We start from the raw sequence: 14,524 nt of genomic DNA, 5'->3' as shown, positions 1-14,524 counted from the left end.
ATTGAAAAAGAGCAATAGTCTTTGTAAAACTGACATTTCCACCATACAAAAAGATGAATTTTTCATTCTTCTTTCATTCTTTTTTTTTTTTTTTTTGGAGTGGGATTACACAGAAGTTGAAGATGATACTTTTATTTGATATATGGATTATTCTAACTAAAGGCTTAAAACTGTGTCTGTCTGTGGACTTGCAATAATACTGTATAAAAACAACACAATGTATCTTCATGAATACAGTATAAAATAAATACACTACAAATAATTGGAATTTATTAACTTTCATTTGAAAAAAAAAGCATTTTGTCCCTCAAAAGTAGCATTACTCATGATGACCACTAGACTCCGTTGTTTCAAGCCAACTTACTGCATTTAATAAACTCACTCAGATGCCTGAGACCTGAAACTTCATTATCCACTGATTTATTCATCCGTTTCTTCCCTAGATATAAAAATGATTTAAATAGTTATAAATAATACAGAGTCAAGTGCAAGCATCATGCGTCTGCTTAGCTTTTCGCTAATGCCCACGATACATGATAGCTTGTATTTATAGCAACAGTGCTTTCACCACACTTTCCCAGGAGGGATGACACTTTTGCATGCAGGAATATCTAGAAGACACTATTTTTCAATAACATTTAATGCTAATGATGATAATAATAATCCTCAGGCCTTGTTCGATGTTTCTATATCCTTGTTGCTTGTAAACCCAAATTGTATGATTTCATTGAGTAAACAAGGAAGTATGAAAAATAAATAAATAAATAAATACTTCCCTCACTTAATAGCATAGTTGCTAAAGTCATATTTGAATGCTTTTGCGTGTAAGCTATTATGTTTAATTAATTTGGTAACAGTAAATGGAAATTGGGCAATTACTGGATGCAATTAGGCTAACATTAGCCTAATAATAATAATGTTACGAAAAATGAAGTCATATTTGAATGTTTTCGGAAAGAGAGAAAAAGCACAATTTTCTGCAAGTACATTGATATTTTGTATTGATTTGGAAGCAATAAGTTAAAATCACTTTGGCAATTACGTTATTAGGCTAGCAATGAGAATAATAGCATAGTTGCTGATATCATATTCAAACACATATTGAAAACAACTAAAATAACACACACACACAATTATAGTAAGTGCACTGGTGATTTATTATTATTATTATTATTATTATTATTATTGTTTCGATGCCAATAAGTTAAAAACAATTCAGGCAAATATGCAAAGCATTAGCCTAATAGTATGGTTTTCATAGTTTTCAGAAAATAAGATTTTTATTATTATTTTTTGTTTTCAGCAAGTACATTGCTATTTTGCATTGATTTGGAAACAGTAAGTTAAAAACAACTTTGGCAAATTATGGTAGTAGACTAAAGAAAAAAATAGCAAGCACACTAGTATTTTATTTATCTATAATTTTTTTTAAACTTGGTACCAGTAAGTTATGTTATCATTTTCATATTCAAATGTTTTTGTTTAACAAGAAAAAACTTTTTTATTTTTTATTTATTTATGTATTTTTTAGCAAGTGCATTGATATTTTTTACTATCTTATATGATGATGAAGCTAACGAAATGTAGTTTCCATTGGTTTCAATTGGCCAAAAGTGGTCGTGGTAGAGTAAAAATGACAATTTGATGTAAACAGTACATCACTCATATATTTCAAGAGCTGACTTTGGAAGTCACAAAATAAGATAAAAGGGAGGTGCGAGCCCAATAGGTCAATGTCATTTAGCATGATCTCCTTATTTTAATGGACTTTTACCACTTAGAAACATACCTGACTGAAATACATTCAACTGGTGCTACTTTGGGGATTTCCTATTTAAAAATGAAAAGTAAATCCAAATCTTGACACCACACATGGACAAAGATGATTCTTGCAGCCATTTTAAATACATTTTTCTAATGGCGACGAAGACTTGATCTCACACACATACAAGTCATGCCAATCAAGCCTACCGTCAGCCATATTGACCACTTTATCAGGTTAGAATCCTTTGGATTTTGGCACAAATCAAGTCCAGTTAAGTCAATTATTCCATAGCTGATCACTTCTTCTTCTTTGGAGATAAAAAAAAAAAAAGATGAATAATCATAAACAAGTGCAGTTTACGGGTGCATGTGGAGCTGCCAGTGCTGAGGCATTGGCCGAGGGGGACGCGTTAGGGGGTGGGAGCAGTTGATATTTGCACGGGGCAGAACACGGAACACGACGCGACGAGCTCACTTTACGCCGCTGAGGGGTTATTCTTAGCCCGGCTGCTCTCACACACCTTTTTTGGAGGTCAAGAATGGGGGTGCTGGAGGGAAGGGGGTGTCAAATGACTTAGCAGGAAAGAGCGCCCCTAGTGACATAAAACCATAGCACAGTTCTAAACTTTGAAATCAAAACACTTATGCCTCAAATCACATTTCCTCAGTTGAAGCTGCTAAAACCCCCCAAACAAAATGAAACCAAAAAATTGTGGTATTTTAATTTTATACATATATATATATAAAAAATACAGAATAACACAAGTAGAAGTAAAATACAAAAATAGCTCGATTATCAACCCCCCCCTTATTCCTCCCTTTTAATGACCAACTTTCATATCAAATATAACATTTAAAAAAAAAAAAAAAAAATTGGTATGATTGTTGATGTTTTCCTTGTAATCCCGGACATATTTCGTATAGCCGTACTTCTACTCTGACGTTGGTTTATTAACGTTTCCCCCGCCCACTGAAGATGTAACAAAATGATCAAATAAATCACATTTTTTTTCAAAATTTTTGACGCTTAAATTGTCCTCCAATTCTGTAATTATCCACCTGGAGATATAATAGTAGTATTCAAGGAGTGGCAGCCACGGTTGTGATGACGACGCCGAGCTCCACGGGCACCGGAGGAGGAACAAACCTCTCCTCCCTCAGCAGTCGCAGCAGCAGGTCGTCGGCGTCCCGCGGCCAGCGGTAGACGCGAGTGTTCTGAAGCCAGCCCGGGACGTCCTTCTGCACGGCGACACAACACGGGCAAACTCTAAACAGGGTACGTCGTCAATCAAACAACGTGGAGGAGGAGAATGTAACCTGGGAGGCGTCGAGGAAGAGCACAGGGATGAAACGGAAGTTCAAGCTGCCCTGTTGGATGAATTCATGCTGCATCTAAATTTAAAAAAATAATAATAATAAAATAAGAAAATAACATTAATAGCTCATTCTGTTAAAACACGGTTATAATGGATATAAAAATTCTACACATTTATAGAGGGTGTGCACACTTATGCAACCACATTATCTTGTTTATTTTTATTTCCCCTCTCAAAACGGAGGTCATAGGTCACTTTAATAGTTGAATAAGTTTTCAAAATTTGTCTTGTTCAATTTTTTTTTATATGACAAAAAAACAGGTATTTGAACAGGGGGGTGTGGACTTTTTCTACGCAGTGTATGTCTTACCATGGAGTGAATGTATTTTGTGTGCACAACTCGGCCTTCAATGTCTGCCTTGTAGCGCGGACTGATTGCCACAATGATGGGGGTGGATGACTGCCAGGAAAATAAAAAGAATTGCTGGAATACTTCAATCATTTTTGATCATTCAATAATTTTGTTTTTTTTGTTCTTTTTTTAATAGTAAACATATATAGTTTTCATCTTTATTTATTGTGTAGTTCTCAATCCTCACTTTTTTTTTTTAATAACCCAGTGCCTTGTATTGTGCTCACTTTTGTTGTCGTGATATATATATATATATATATATATATTTATTTATTTATTTATAAATAGAAAATAATTACAGATATTTTAAAGAAATCTTAAATGACCAAATAGGGTATGTTTAATTAAAATAAAATAAAAAAAAAAAAATATATATATATATATATATATATATATATATATATATATATATATATATATATATATATATATATATATATATATATATATATATATATATATATATATAAACTGCCGTTCACTTACGTCTTTAATGATGGTGTCCTCCCAGGTGGTGATGTCCATATTTGTAAAGGTCTCATCAATTGTGTCCATCTGTGTCATTAACATTCCAGCATTATGAAATTTTCATATAATACAGTGGTGCCTTGATGCGAGATACGAGTGTCCCAGTATTCACCGTTTGGACAATTTATTAATTGACTTGCACAAAATTTGAGATTACTGTTTGGTGGCAGTCAAAAAAAGAGGCTTCAAGCTGATTATTGCCACTCCAGTTATTTTTTACCAAAAAAAAATAAAAAATTATGAGCATTAAGCATCATTTATTCAAAACAACCACATAGGAAAGTCAGTTTAGCTTATTGCTAACAATGTAGAATGCTATAGACAGGCTAATAAACATTGCAAGCTAACAAGCATTGGTGTCATAGGTTATATAACCCAAAAGAAAAATATAATGAACCCAAATGGTGGCACAACTACTGTACTTAGAGGCATACATTCTTCAAAAATCGACTAACATTACTGGAGCTTACTGAGGACTTGTGTTTGTCTCCAAGTATATCAGTATATGTCTGTATTATTCTGTTCTCCCCCCATGTGGTCAAGGCGCACACAGCAGAAGAGGAAGCAATGACATTTACAATTATGTTATCACTACAAGTCTTTCTTAAATATAAAAATATGGAGTGCTATTATCCTTGTTAAAAAACAAATGATAAACATTTTTTATTATTATTTTTTAAATGGAGGCTGGAACGGATTAATGGCGATTCCATTCATTTCAATGGGGAAAGCACCACTGCCTATAAAAATCAAAACATATTTGTGTATTTTGAAAAAGAAGTTAGCTTTACGGAAGGCTGGAAGCCATGTTTGGACAGCAAGTCAACGAGGCCGATCATCTCACAAGACAAGTCCGAGGAGTGAGTGATGAAGATCTTTCCTGAACACAAAATACATCAAAATCAATCAATTTTTCATTAAATACAATGAGTTTTTACATTTTTTGTGTGTTTGAATTCTTTGATGATGGTTTAACAACATTTCTCTTTTTTTGTTTTGCTTCTGTGATCATGAAAAATGACATTTCCTCATTTTATAGTTTTAGTTCCATGATGCTGGACAATTAGGACATTTTCTCGTCTACTCATTTGACATTTACGATGATGGATTGTGATGACATTTTCGCGTTTTATAAGTTTTGTGTTGATGGGTTGATGGCTTTACTTATTTTCTGATGATGATTGCAGCATTTCCACATTTTAGTTTTATTGTTATGTTAATGAACATTTAGGACATTTTCCATTTTTTTCTGTTGATGATGTGATGATGAATTGAATTGGATAAATTTTATGTTTTTAATTTTTTAGCTTGTGAGTTGACAGACACTTACAGCCTTTCAATTTTTTTTTATTTTATAGGTTTACTGTGCTGATAAACAGTTACCATAAGACTTTTTTGCATTATCTTTTTAAATTTTATGTCTGTGAGGCATTCTCTTGTTTTTCTTAATTTTTCTTATGCAACTATGGAAATTCTGAATAACACGTGTACGTTTCATTTGTGGGTGACTTGTCACGTGTTTGATGTTCGACTGCAATTTATGTCACCTATTATCTTAGCCCCGCCCCTCCTGTGCCAGTAAATACCCTGGTTTCTGGTTAACCAACGCAACACGGAGAGAGACATTAAGAAGTTACGGGAATAATGTGCTGTAATCACACAATTGGAGATGTTGAGTGCCAAACCACAACACGACTCACTCGACTCCTTTGGCAGGCTTCCTCGTCTCTGTTGTACGTGCGGCGCCATTGCCGCCGAGGAGGCCGCCGTCGGTATCGTCGTCACGCCGCCGACCCTCGATATGAGCTCTTCCGGCGGCACAGAGAAATGCGGCACGTTCATCGAGACGCTCGGTGTCACCTGATGTCGTAGCCTGACACACAAAAAAAGACCGAAGGGTTTCAAAAGGGCAGAGGTCGCAAAAGTACTCACATTCTGTACTTACTCTCAGACAACAACAACAACATATTGCAAAACCTGGTGTCAAGTTTGTTGTTTGTAGTCTTACCAGTTTTGGGAGGGCGGCTCGGGGATTCGACGCCGTTGGCAGCACCGAGTGCAGTGGTGACTCAAGTCAGGACACATCGCAGGGTGCAAGTCTGTGGGGTATAAACACGTTCAATATTACACCGTTTTGCACAAATTGTAAAATATGCTGCAGCATTAATGGACTATGGTTATTATTTACCATACACCACCATGCTACACTTTAATCTTATGTTGCATTTTCCTAGGTGGTTCAATTAGATTTAATTTTTTCCTTTTAATTCCTCCTTTATGCTGTTCTTGTATTTGGTATTTTAATTTTCCATATAGGCTACATACATCGAACATTTATTTATTGTTATATTTATTTATTTTATTAAATACTTGTTCAATTATTTTAAATTACACATTTATAATATAATAATAATAATAATAATAATAATAATAATAATAATAATAATAATAATAATAATAATAATAATAAACAATAAAAAAATAATAATATAAATATGAATAAAAAATCTACTAAATTATTATTCTTGTTATTATTATTGTTATTCTTGTTATTATTATTGTTATTCTTGTTATTATTATTATTATTATATAACTAAATAACTTAATAGATGCATTTTTTTTTTACATAGACATTCTAACTGTTTTAATTGTCTCATCTACAAATGACTCAGCCCATTTATGCATTTAAAAAAACAATAACCTAATTTGTCCTTTGAGCACAAAAATTGCTCACCACTGTTCGAGAGGCACTCCTGTCATTGAATGTGATATTTGCATGATTAGTGTAGCAGGAAGTGGTGGCGCTGCCATTTGTGTCCATCAAATTGGAAAACGCAAAATGTATGAGACGGCTTCACTAATAATGCTGTAGCTTACAAGAATACAGGAGATACTACCAACAAAAAAGAAAGAAAAAAAAAGAAAAAGTAGGCTGAAATATGAGAAGGAAATCAATTTTGGTCATTCACTGTAATTTATTTTATTTGGTAGTTTTATTTCTTTTTAAACATTTCTATTTCTATATTAACTTCGTGGTTGTTTTTTTTCCTCTGGTAGTTTTTGGACAAGGTAATTTTTTTGCAGCTTTTATACGGTATATATTGTGTTTTTTTAATATGACATTTTCATAGTATCAAAAAATATAATAAATATAATAAAATCATGTGCTGATCAAGATTATAACAGTTAACAAAAATGAGTGAACAACACAAAACTAAAATTGAAAACTCCGTAGTGAAGAGTGAAAATCCACTTCTAATTGATGGCCATTGAAATGCATTAGGAAAAGTATTTTAAAAAAAAAATCACTTGGCTTTGGTTCAATAGTCACCATATTTATGTCTAGTCACTAATAGGGATGTCACGATAAGGGCAATATGGTGATATTAAAACTGCCACAATATCGTCGTCGTCATGTTCATAATATTTAAAAGGAATACATCTGTTAAAAAAGTCAGGTTGATTTCCATTTGTGCAGTTCTAGCCACCCTCTAGTGGCTAGTTTATTAGTGCAATTTAATTTTCATTAGGGATGTTTTGGCCTTCTATGTTTAAAATCTATGCTAATTGTCAGATGAAGGGGAACCAAATTTGCTTGTGAAGCGATCAATGTGTGCTTGCATTTCCAAATAAGCGCCTCAATATTGTTATTAGAGATTGTAGGTGGTTTATATGCATTGCTGTTATGTACAAAAGCACAATATTGTGCTTTTTTTTTTTTTTTTAGTATGAGCTCTCTTTTTTTACTATATTGAGATCTTTTTTAAATATCACCAAGGCCCCACAATATCGTGATAATTATCGTATCGTGATGTTTGGATATCGTTACATCTCTAGTCACTAAAGTCACAAAAAACTGGACCTCCTGTTTTTTTCTTACCATTTGTTTGGTGCATGTAGTGGCAAGCAAGTGGAAAGGCAGTTTGGCTCCCATCATCCTCATCCTCGGACTTGAGCGGCAGAGGAAGCTCAAGTTGCGCCACTTCTTCCATCCAAGCGTTTCCATCCTCCATTCTGACAATAACAACATTTATTACCACCAAAATGCAGTAGTGTAGCAGTCAGTAAACTCCTTAGCAAAGCTGCTTACCTGTGTGAAGACATTGCTCAAATGCGGCCACCTGCTCGCCTTCGTGGTATGTCGCACATCCCCACTCCGGCGCTGGATTCTTTGCGTGCAGGTATGTGTGTTGCTTCTATCGCTGCTATATGCAAATTCTCCACGCCCAAGTCCAATTAATTGCAGCCCAGCAAATAGCTGAGCGTGTTGCCAAGCCAGATCGTCCAGAAAGGCTACTACGCTGCAGACAAAAATCTGTCATTATCATTCATTAACAGACAATCCAAATACGACCCAGTGACCGCTTTTGCGCGACAGATATTGACTTTTGTATATTCATATTTGCTTTTTTTATTGTATTTATTTTTTAACATAATGACATATTAGGTAATAGGACTCATTTCATTTACCAAGAAGACGTTTACTACTTTGTCTTGTTCTTGCTAATTTTGCCTTAGTGTTTATTTTGAAGAAAAACTCGAATACTCCAAAATAAAACACAAGAGTATACTTCTTTTTTTTTTTTTTTTTTTTTTAGGACAGAGGAAAGGATTAATAAATTAAACAATATTTTCTATAATAATACAAATATCTTAGATGTTTTTTAAAAAGTGTGTTATTATATTTAACCAACATTTACTTTATATTTGAATATTACTATATTAGTAAAACTGCATGGAACCTAATATTCTAATACATTTTTTTAAAATGATCCAACTGTAAGAAGATGGTGTCGAATTAAATAAGTAAAAAAAAAATTATCTTGTATTTTTGATTGTAGACCATCACTGCTATGTGAAAAACACTTATGACCATTTTATCAGTTTTAGGTTTTTGGGATGTCTGCATTCAGTTTCATCCTAAAAACATAAAAATGTAAACACTCGTCCCATTTTTTTTTCTTTAAATTTTTTTCCCCTTTTTTTTTTGGGTGTCTGCATTCAGTTTCATCCCCAAAAACATAAAAAAATGTAAACACTCATCACATTTTTTCCCTTTTTTAAAATTCTTTTTTTTTCTTTTTCTTTTTTTTGGGTGTCTGCATTCAGTTCATCCCAAAAACATAAAAATGTAAACACTCGTCACATTTTTTCCTTTTTTTTTTTTTTTTATTAATTATTTATTTATTTTTTTTAATTTTATTTTTTTTTTCCCCCTTTTTTTGGAGGGGGGGCTGCAATCAGTTTCATCCCAAAAACATAAAAATATAAACACGCATGTCACATTTTTGTCCTTTTTATTTTATTTTTTTTAATTATTTTTATTTATTTATTTTTTTAAATATATATTTTTGGGATGGCCGCATTCAGTTTAATCTCAAAAACATAAAAATGTAAAAAATGGCAAAAATTGACACGTGTTTTTCATATTGCAGCAACGATATGCACTATAACATTACTATAAAAAAAATAAAAAAAAGCATCTTTAGTGTGTCTTATTGGTTTTCTTTTGTACACAGCTTTGATAGTTATGTATAAACAGTACATATATTTTGTAATACATAACAAATTGAACAATAATCAATTTATACAAATAATTAATTAGGATATCTTTTTATATTCAACAAACGTTTACAACAGTTTATGACTGAAAATGGAAAAAAAATAGAATAAATAAAATTACAATTTTGAAAAATTATGCAATGATTAAGATAATATATTTGATGACGGCTACACAAAACATTCAGATTAAAGGTTGTACAAGTTTTTTTTAAATGACAGCCAATTAAAAGCCATCATTGTTCTCGTAGCTGGCGGACGCATTGTAGCTGATTTGCATATACGTTGCGTTCACGTTTGTCATGTTGGCGTCCAGTGACTGCCGTGCAGCCCAGAGTGGAAAAAAACAAAATGTTCGTAGCAGACACTGCTGACATTTCTGTCGCAGTCTTGCAAAAGAAGACTCACCAAATGGTAGATGGCAAGGCTTTTTTTGTTTGTTTTTAATTTCAAATCATGTACAATGTAATAAGACAGAGACAATAAATTATAGGGACAGAAAAAGCAACGTAAAAAGACACGCACAGGAAGGGTTGGCATGGAACGCTCCCAAGCGCTGCAGGCATCGACGCACAAAACACTCTAAAAGGATGTAAACATGTTTGGTCTCGAACGCATGTTTGGCATTCTTTGAGCGGCAGTTTTATTTTCATCATTTCTTTTGTTTGTTTTTTGCTTGCATGGCCACTCAAGTGCTCGCTTGCATTTGCACTTTGTGTCGGTGCAGGGTGGAAGAGTTCAATAGGCAATTAGTAGAAGGCATTACCTTACAACAGGGTTTCCCAAACTGGCGCCAGGGACCGAAAACGCAGTTATGGTGCAGGGGAGGGTGTCAATTCTCAAGTTGATGTGCGTAACCAGTTTGGGAAATCCTGTCTTACAATAGATGAATCTTACTAAAGAGGAAAAAGGCAAGAACGGGTGTTATAGTACATCAGAGTTCCTTGAGAAAATGAGAAGCTGTCGTAGCAGTACACAAAGAAAATTCAGCCCTCAAAGCCAGTTTCACTTAGTAACATGACATTTGGCCGACATTTCTATTATCAGGAGACCCACAAAAAAAAAAAAAAAAAAAAAAAAAAAAGTCTCAAGAAGTCATGCCTGAAAAGAGACAGGAAGTCCACCATTTTGGCTTGAAGTGGACATTGGCTCATTTTGACCGTTTCCAGGAGTCCATCAAAGATAGAATTGTCTTCAAGCCATTTTCATTTTATTGGTGCCTGAAAAGACACAAGAAGTCGACCATTTTGGTAAAAAATAGGCCAACTTTATGGTCATTTTGGCTGTTTCTATGGATGCTCTTAAGATTTTAGACCCCAAAGCCAGTTTGATTTTGCGCAAAATTTGGTGGGCATGACATGTCTATCATGAGATGAACCACAAAAAAAAAAAAAAAAAAAAAAAAAAAAAAAAAAAAAAAAAGTCTTGTGAGACGTCTACCGAAAAGACAAAAAGAGTCTGATGGCTTGGTTGGTTCAAAACTGCCATTTTATGCTAATTGTGGCTTTTTCGGGAGATCCTTCAAAGAGGGACTACTCGGCTTTGTCTGATTGCTTCCAAATGAGAATTTTCAGTACAAGATGCAGAATTGCGAGGAATTTGAGTTTTCTTGACTGCATGTGGGTTGAGCATCGTGACAAGTTTTAGTGACTCACCAAAAAAAACAAAACCAAAAAGAAACAAAAAAAAACCCTTGAAATAATGTGACTTCTTTTTTTTTTTTTTTATACAATCAAGAGCAGCCTCTTTTTGGAGGCTTCAAAACGTTAAAAAACATTTTTAAAACAATTTATCCAAGCGTGTGCATTCTATTGAAAATGTTTGTATTAGAAGCGTTTCAAACATGGCCCCCAAAACTCACACAGTTGTCCGCCCTGGAAGATATCAGCCCTGGACACCAGTTTCATTAATCAAACACAAAATGGGGTGGACACGTCTATCATAACAGAACACACAAAAAAGTATTAAGGATTCAGGCTTGAAATTCAACAGGAAGTTGACTACTGTAAAAATCCCGTCAATAACGCACACCCGTGTTTAATTAAATACGCACCATTGAAATCACCTTTAAAAAGTGTTTATATTTCTCCCCTCTGTACTTGTGTGAAATACGCTCCTCTAATTTTCTGCTATCATTTATAAACAGTGAATAATGTGAACGAATAAAGTCTTGAAACGTACCAATAAAGTGTAAATGCTTTTAAAGGGGCAACTTAAGACTCAAATTGAAGTGTTAAAATAACCCGATTTTTCACCCGCACATGTTTTAAGAATTGTATAATGGACAGGAGGCACTACTGTGGCATAATGACTGTTGGCCCTATTTTCCTCTAAAGTGAAATAATGTTGCCTCTGTTGGGCCGGAAACTTGAACTTTTGCTCTGAGCATGACGTCATGCTCATGATCCCCGGCCGTGCACGTGGCTGTCGTCCATTCCGCGTTTCGCCAGAGGGGTCGCAAATGTGCAAAAACTTTTAATCCTGCGTCATGGGCCTTTAAATCCAGATTAAAAATGACCCACTTTTCCCATACATATGATATGACAAAGGTATTTCTAAGTATTTTCAAAAAAAAATTATTCTTGCACAGTATGCTTTTTTTTTTTTTAGTAAGCTATTTTTTTTAATTTACTTTTCTTTTAAATCTCCTTAACTCTGTAACTGTTTTTAAATGCTGTACTTTTAATTACAGTATGTGAAGCATATTGTGTTTTGTTGTGCATGAAATATGTTCTAAATCAGTGATTCTATTTTTTATTTATTTATTTATTTATGTATTTATTTATTTACAACACAGAGGTACTTCCTAGGACACTACTGGTAAACATCTTAACAATGTGAAAAATGTTTGTTTCTTATCCCCCTGTATGTGACCCCCCTCTATTGGGATCTCTCTCTATTTTTTTTGATAAGTGTTATTCACGGGATTTTACAGTACTTTCGTTTGAAGTAGCTAATATGGGTGAATTCCAGGACTCGTACTTATAGTTGCACTTCTAATCTGATCAGAAGAAGTGATCCTTGCCGGTAAATTGTGAATCTCAAGGTGTTCACATTTGCTTTCAGTCTGAGGATTTGACAAAAAAAAAAAAAAAGGGTGGGGGGACATTTGGGGGCCGTTCATTTTCTATTATTATGAACATGAACTTATCTTTGCAGTCTACCTACAAGCTCTCCTACAATTCACCTTGGATTAACAGTTTTCCCAAAACATATTAAAAAAAGTAAGAATGTTGAATGAAACCAACAGAAAGTACACAAGCAATTTTTGTATTTACACTACGTACAAGTTACACAAGTTGTCATCTTTTTGCATCCATGGCAGGCCCATCTCCCTCCTGATAGTCATTTTGCTGTTGTGTATGCATGTGTGGCTTGGAAGAGGTGAGGAAATCAGCTTTTTAAGGAGTCACCTGGGTGCGAGAAGGAAGCTAGCAGGGTGTCTGGCTCCCTCTGTTGGCCAGTTGGGGGGGAAAAAAAGCCACTCAGAGATTATCCCCGGGCTGGTACTGAGGCTCGGTGGCAGTGAAGTAGTCCTCCAAAAAGGCCTGCAGGTACTCGAAGGTGGGCCTCTCCTCGGGGTCTTTCTTCCAGCACTGGACCATCAGCTCGTGCAGCGACGTGGGGCAGTCCTGCGGGCACGGCATGCGGTAGCCCCTCTCCACCTGCTCCAGCACCTCTCGATTGTTCATGCCTGCACCGTATGGGGGAGACATCATGTGAATGAAACCTTTAAGCAGTCCGTTGATGATTTGTTGTGTTTTGTTTTTTGTTTTTTTTTAACTAGTGGAAAAGAGTGTTTTGGTGCTTGGCGGAGGTGGTGGAAAGAAAAACGGAAAGTGCGATCGTATTCAGACCGGAGTGGATCGTTGCGGTTGGATATCGTTTTGTCTTCATGGTGTAATGTAGGTCAGGCACTGAAGCTTAATAGAACAAATATTTTAGAGATGGTACAATGTGCCTAATGGTGCAGTAGAATGTCTAAAAGTGGAACAATTTTGGAGTAGAACCATATTTTATTTAGAAGGGTTTCAGGCGATTAATTTTTATTTATCGTAATTAATCGCATGACTTCAGTATTTACCTCACGATTAATTGCAAATTTTACATCTGTTCTGAATGTACAATAAAATATTTTTTCTATTTTCATACACTTAACATAAAAGTGGAAAAAATGTTAAACTAATAGAAATATGTGTTTATCTTTTAGTCATTGATACAGTAATTTGTTAATAATTGAGCTACAATTAAAAAGATGTACTGTAAAAAAAAATAGTGTGATATTGATATGTGTCGGTCATTTTTCTGCCACTAGATGGCATAGTTGCCTTTGTAAGCACTTGGTGACAGCTCAGTGCATTTTTCTTTTCACATTAAGAGCCACCTAATCTTTAACATTAAGTAACTTGTGAAATTCTGCACGTTTTTAAAATTGTAAAATACAACTTGACCCGTTTCCACAAATATATGCATTATTGTCAAATGTATTACTGCTAAATTTTGATATCACGAGTTAAGGAACACTTTGAAGTTATATGCCTTGAGAAAACTGGGTAAATGCCATGAAAAGCCTTTTTCCGTGAAGAGTCAGTACAAAAGAAGATGGGACGTAACGTTAGTGCTGTTCGATTATGAAGAAAATATTAATCACGATTAATATGGTAACAATTGAAATCATGATTAGGACGATCATTTGTTTTTTGGTACCAAACAAGAAAATGTTTAAACGTAAAAAATATTAAGACCAATAAATTTCTTTGAAACATTTAAACAACTCAAAATTAGCATTAATAATATTTTATTGATGTCCACGATTATGCCAATTTTGTAATTGTGGCGTGTAAAAATTGTAATTGAATTTCAATTAATTACACAGTCCTACGGAAGTCACTTTGGTTCAAAAACCGAGATGGTGGAAATTCCAACATCGTTAACATGACCATTG

The 14,524-nt window shown here is 34.2% G+C and overlaps 2 protein-coding genes across 2 annotated transcripts in view; both read right to left on the bottom strand.

Moving 5' to 3' along the window:
- Positions 1 to 2,662: 2,662 nt before the first annotated feature.
- On the bottom strand, positions 2,663 to 8,257 carry LOC144031800 (E3 ubiquitin ligase TRAF3IP2-like). The gene is made up of 9 exons (XM_077539225.1): positions 8,111 to 8,257; positions 7,901 to 8,034; positions 6,029 to 6,119; positions 5,721 to 5,893; positions 4,812 to 4,900; positions 3,979 to 4,047; positions 3,451 to 3,540; positions 3,082 to 3,156; positions 2,663 to 3,003 (listed from the first exon to the last, which is right to left on the bottom strand). The coding sequence occupies exons 1-9, from the start codon at positions 8,122 to 8,124 to the stop codon at positions 2,845 to 2,847; spliced, it is 894 nt and encodes a 297-aa protein (XP_077395351.1). The 5' UTR covers positions 8,125 to 8,257; the 3' UTR covers positions 2,663 to 2,844.
- Positions 8,258 to 11,653: 3,396 nt separating this feature from the next.
- The window catches only part of LOC144031517 (tyrosine-protein kinase fyna-like), a 28,034-nt gene continuing 25,163 nt past the window's right edge, over positions 11,654 to 14,524 (bottom strand). The window contains exon 12 of the mRNA XM_077538766.1: positions 11,654 to 13,273. Within this exon, the coding sequence (XP_077394892.1) occupies positions 13,065 to 13,273 (209 nt within the window). The 3' untranslated portion in view covers positions 11,654 to 13,064. The remainder of the gene's footprint in view (positions 13,274 to 14,524) is intronic.

This window comes from Festucalex cinctus, chromosome 12 (assembly GCF_051991245.1).
Source record: "Festucalex cinctus isolate MCC-2025b chromosome 12, RoL_Fcin_1.0, whole genome shotgun sequence".
NCBI classification, from domain to species: Eukaryota; Metazoa; Chordata; class Actinopteri; order Syngnathiformes; family Syngnathidae; genus Festucalex; species Festucalex cinctus.
This window is presented reverse-complemented; position numbering and strand designations above follow the sequence as displayed.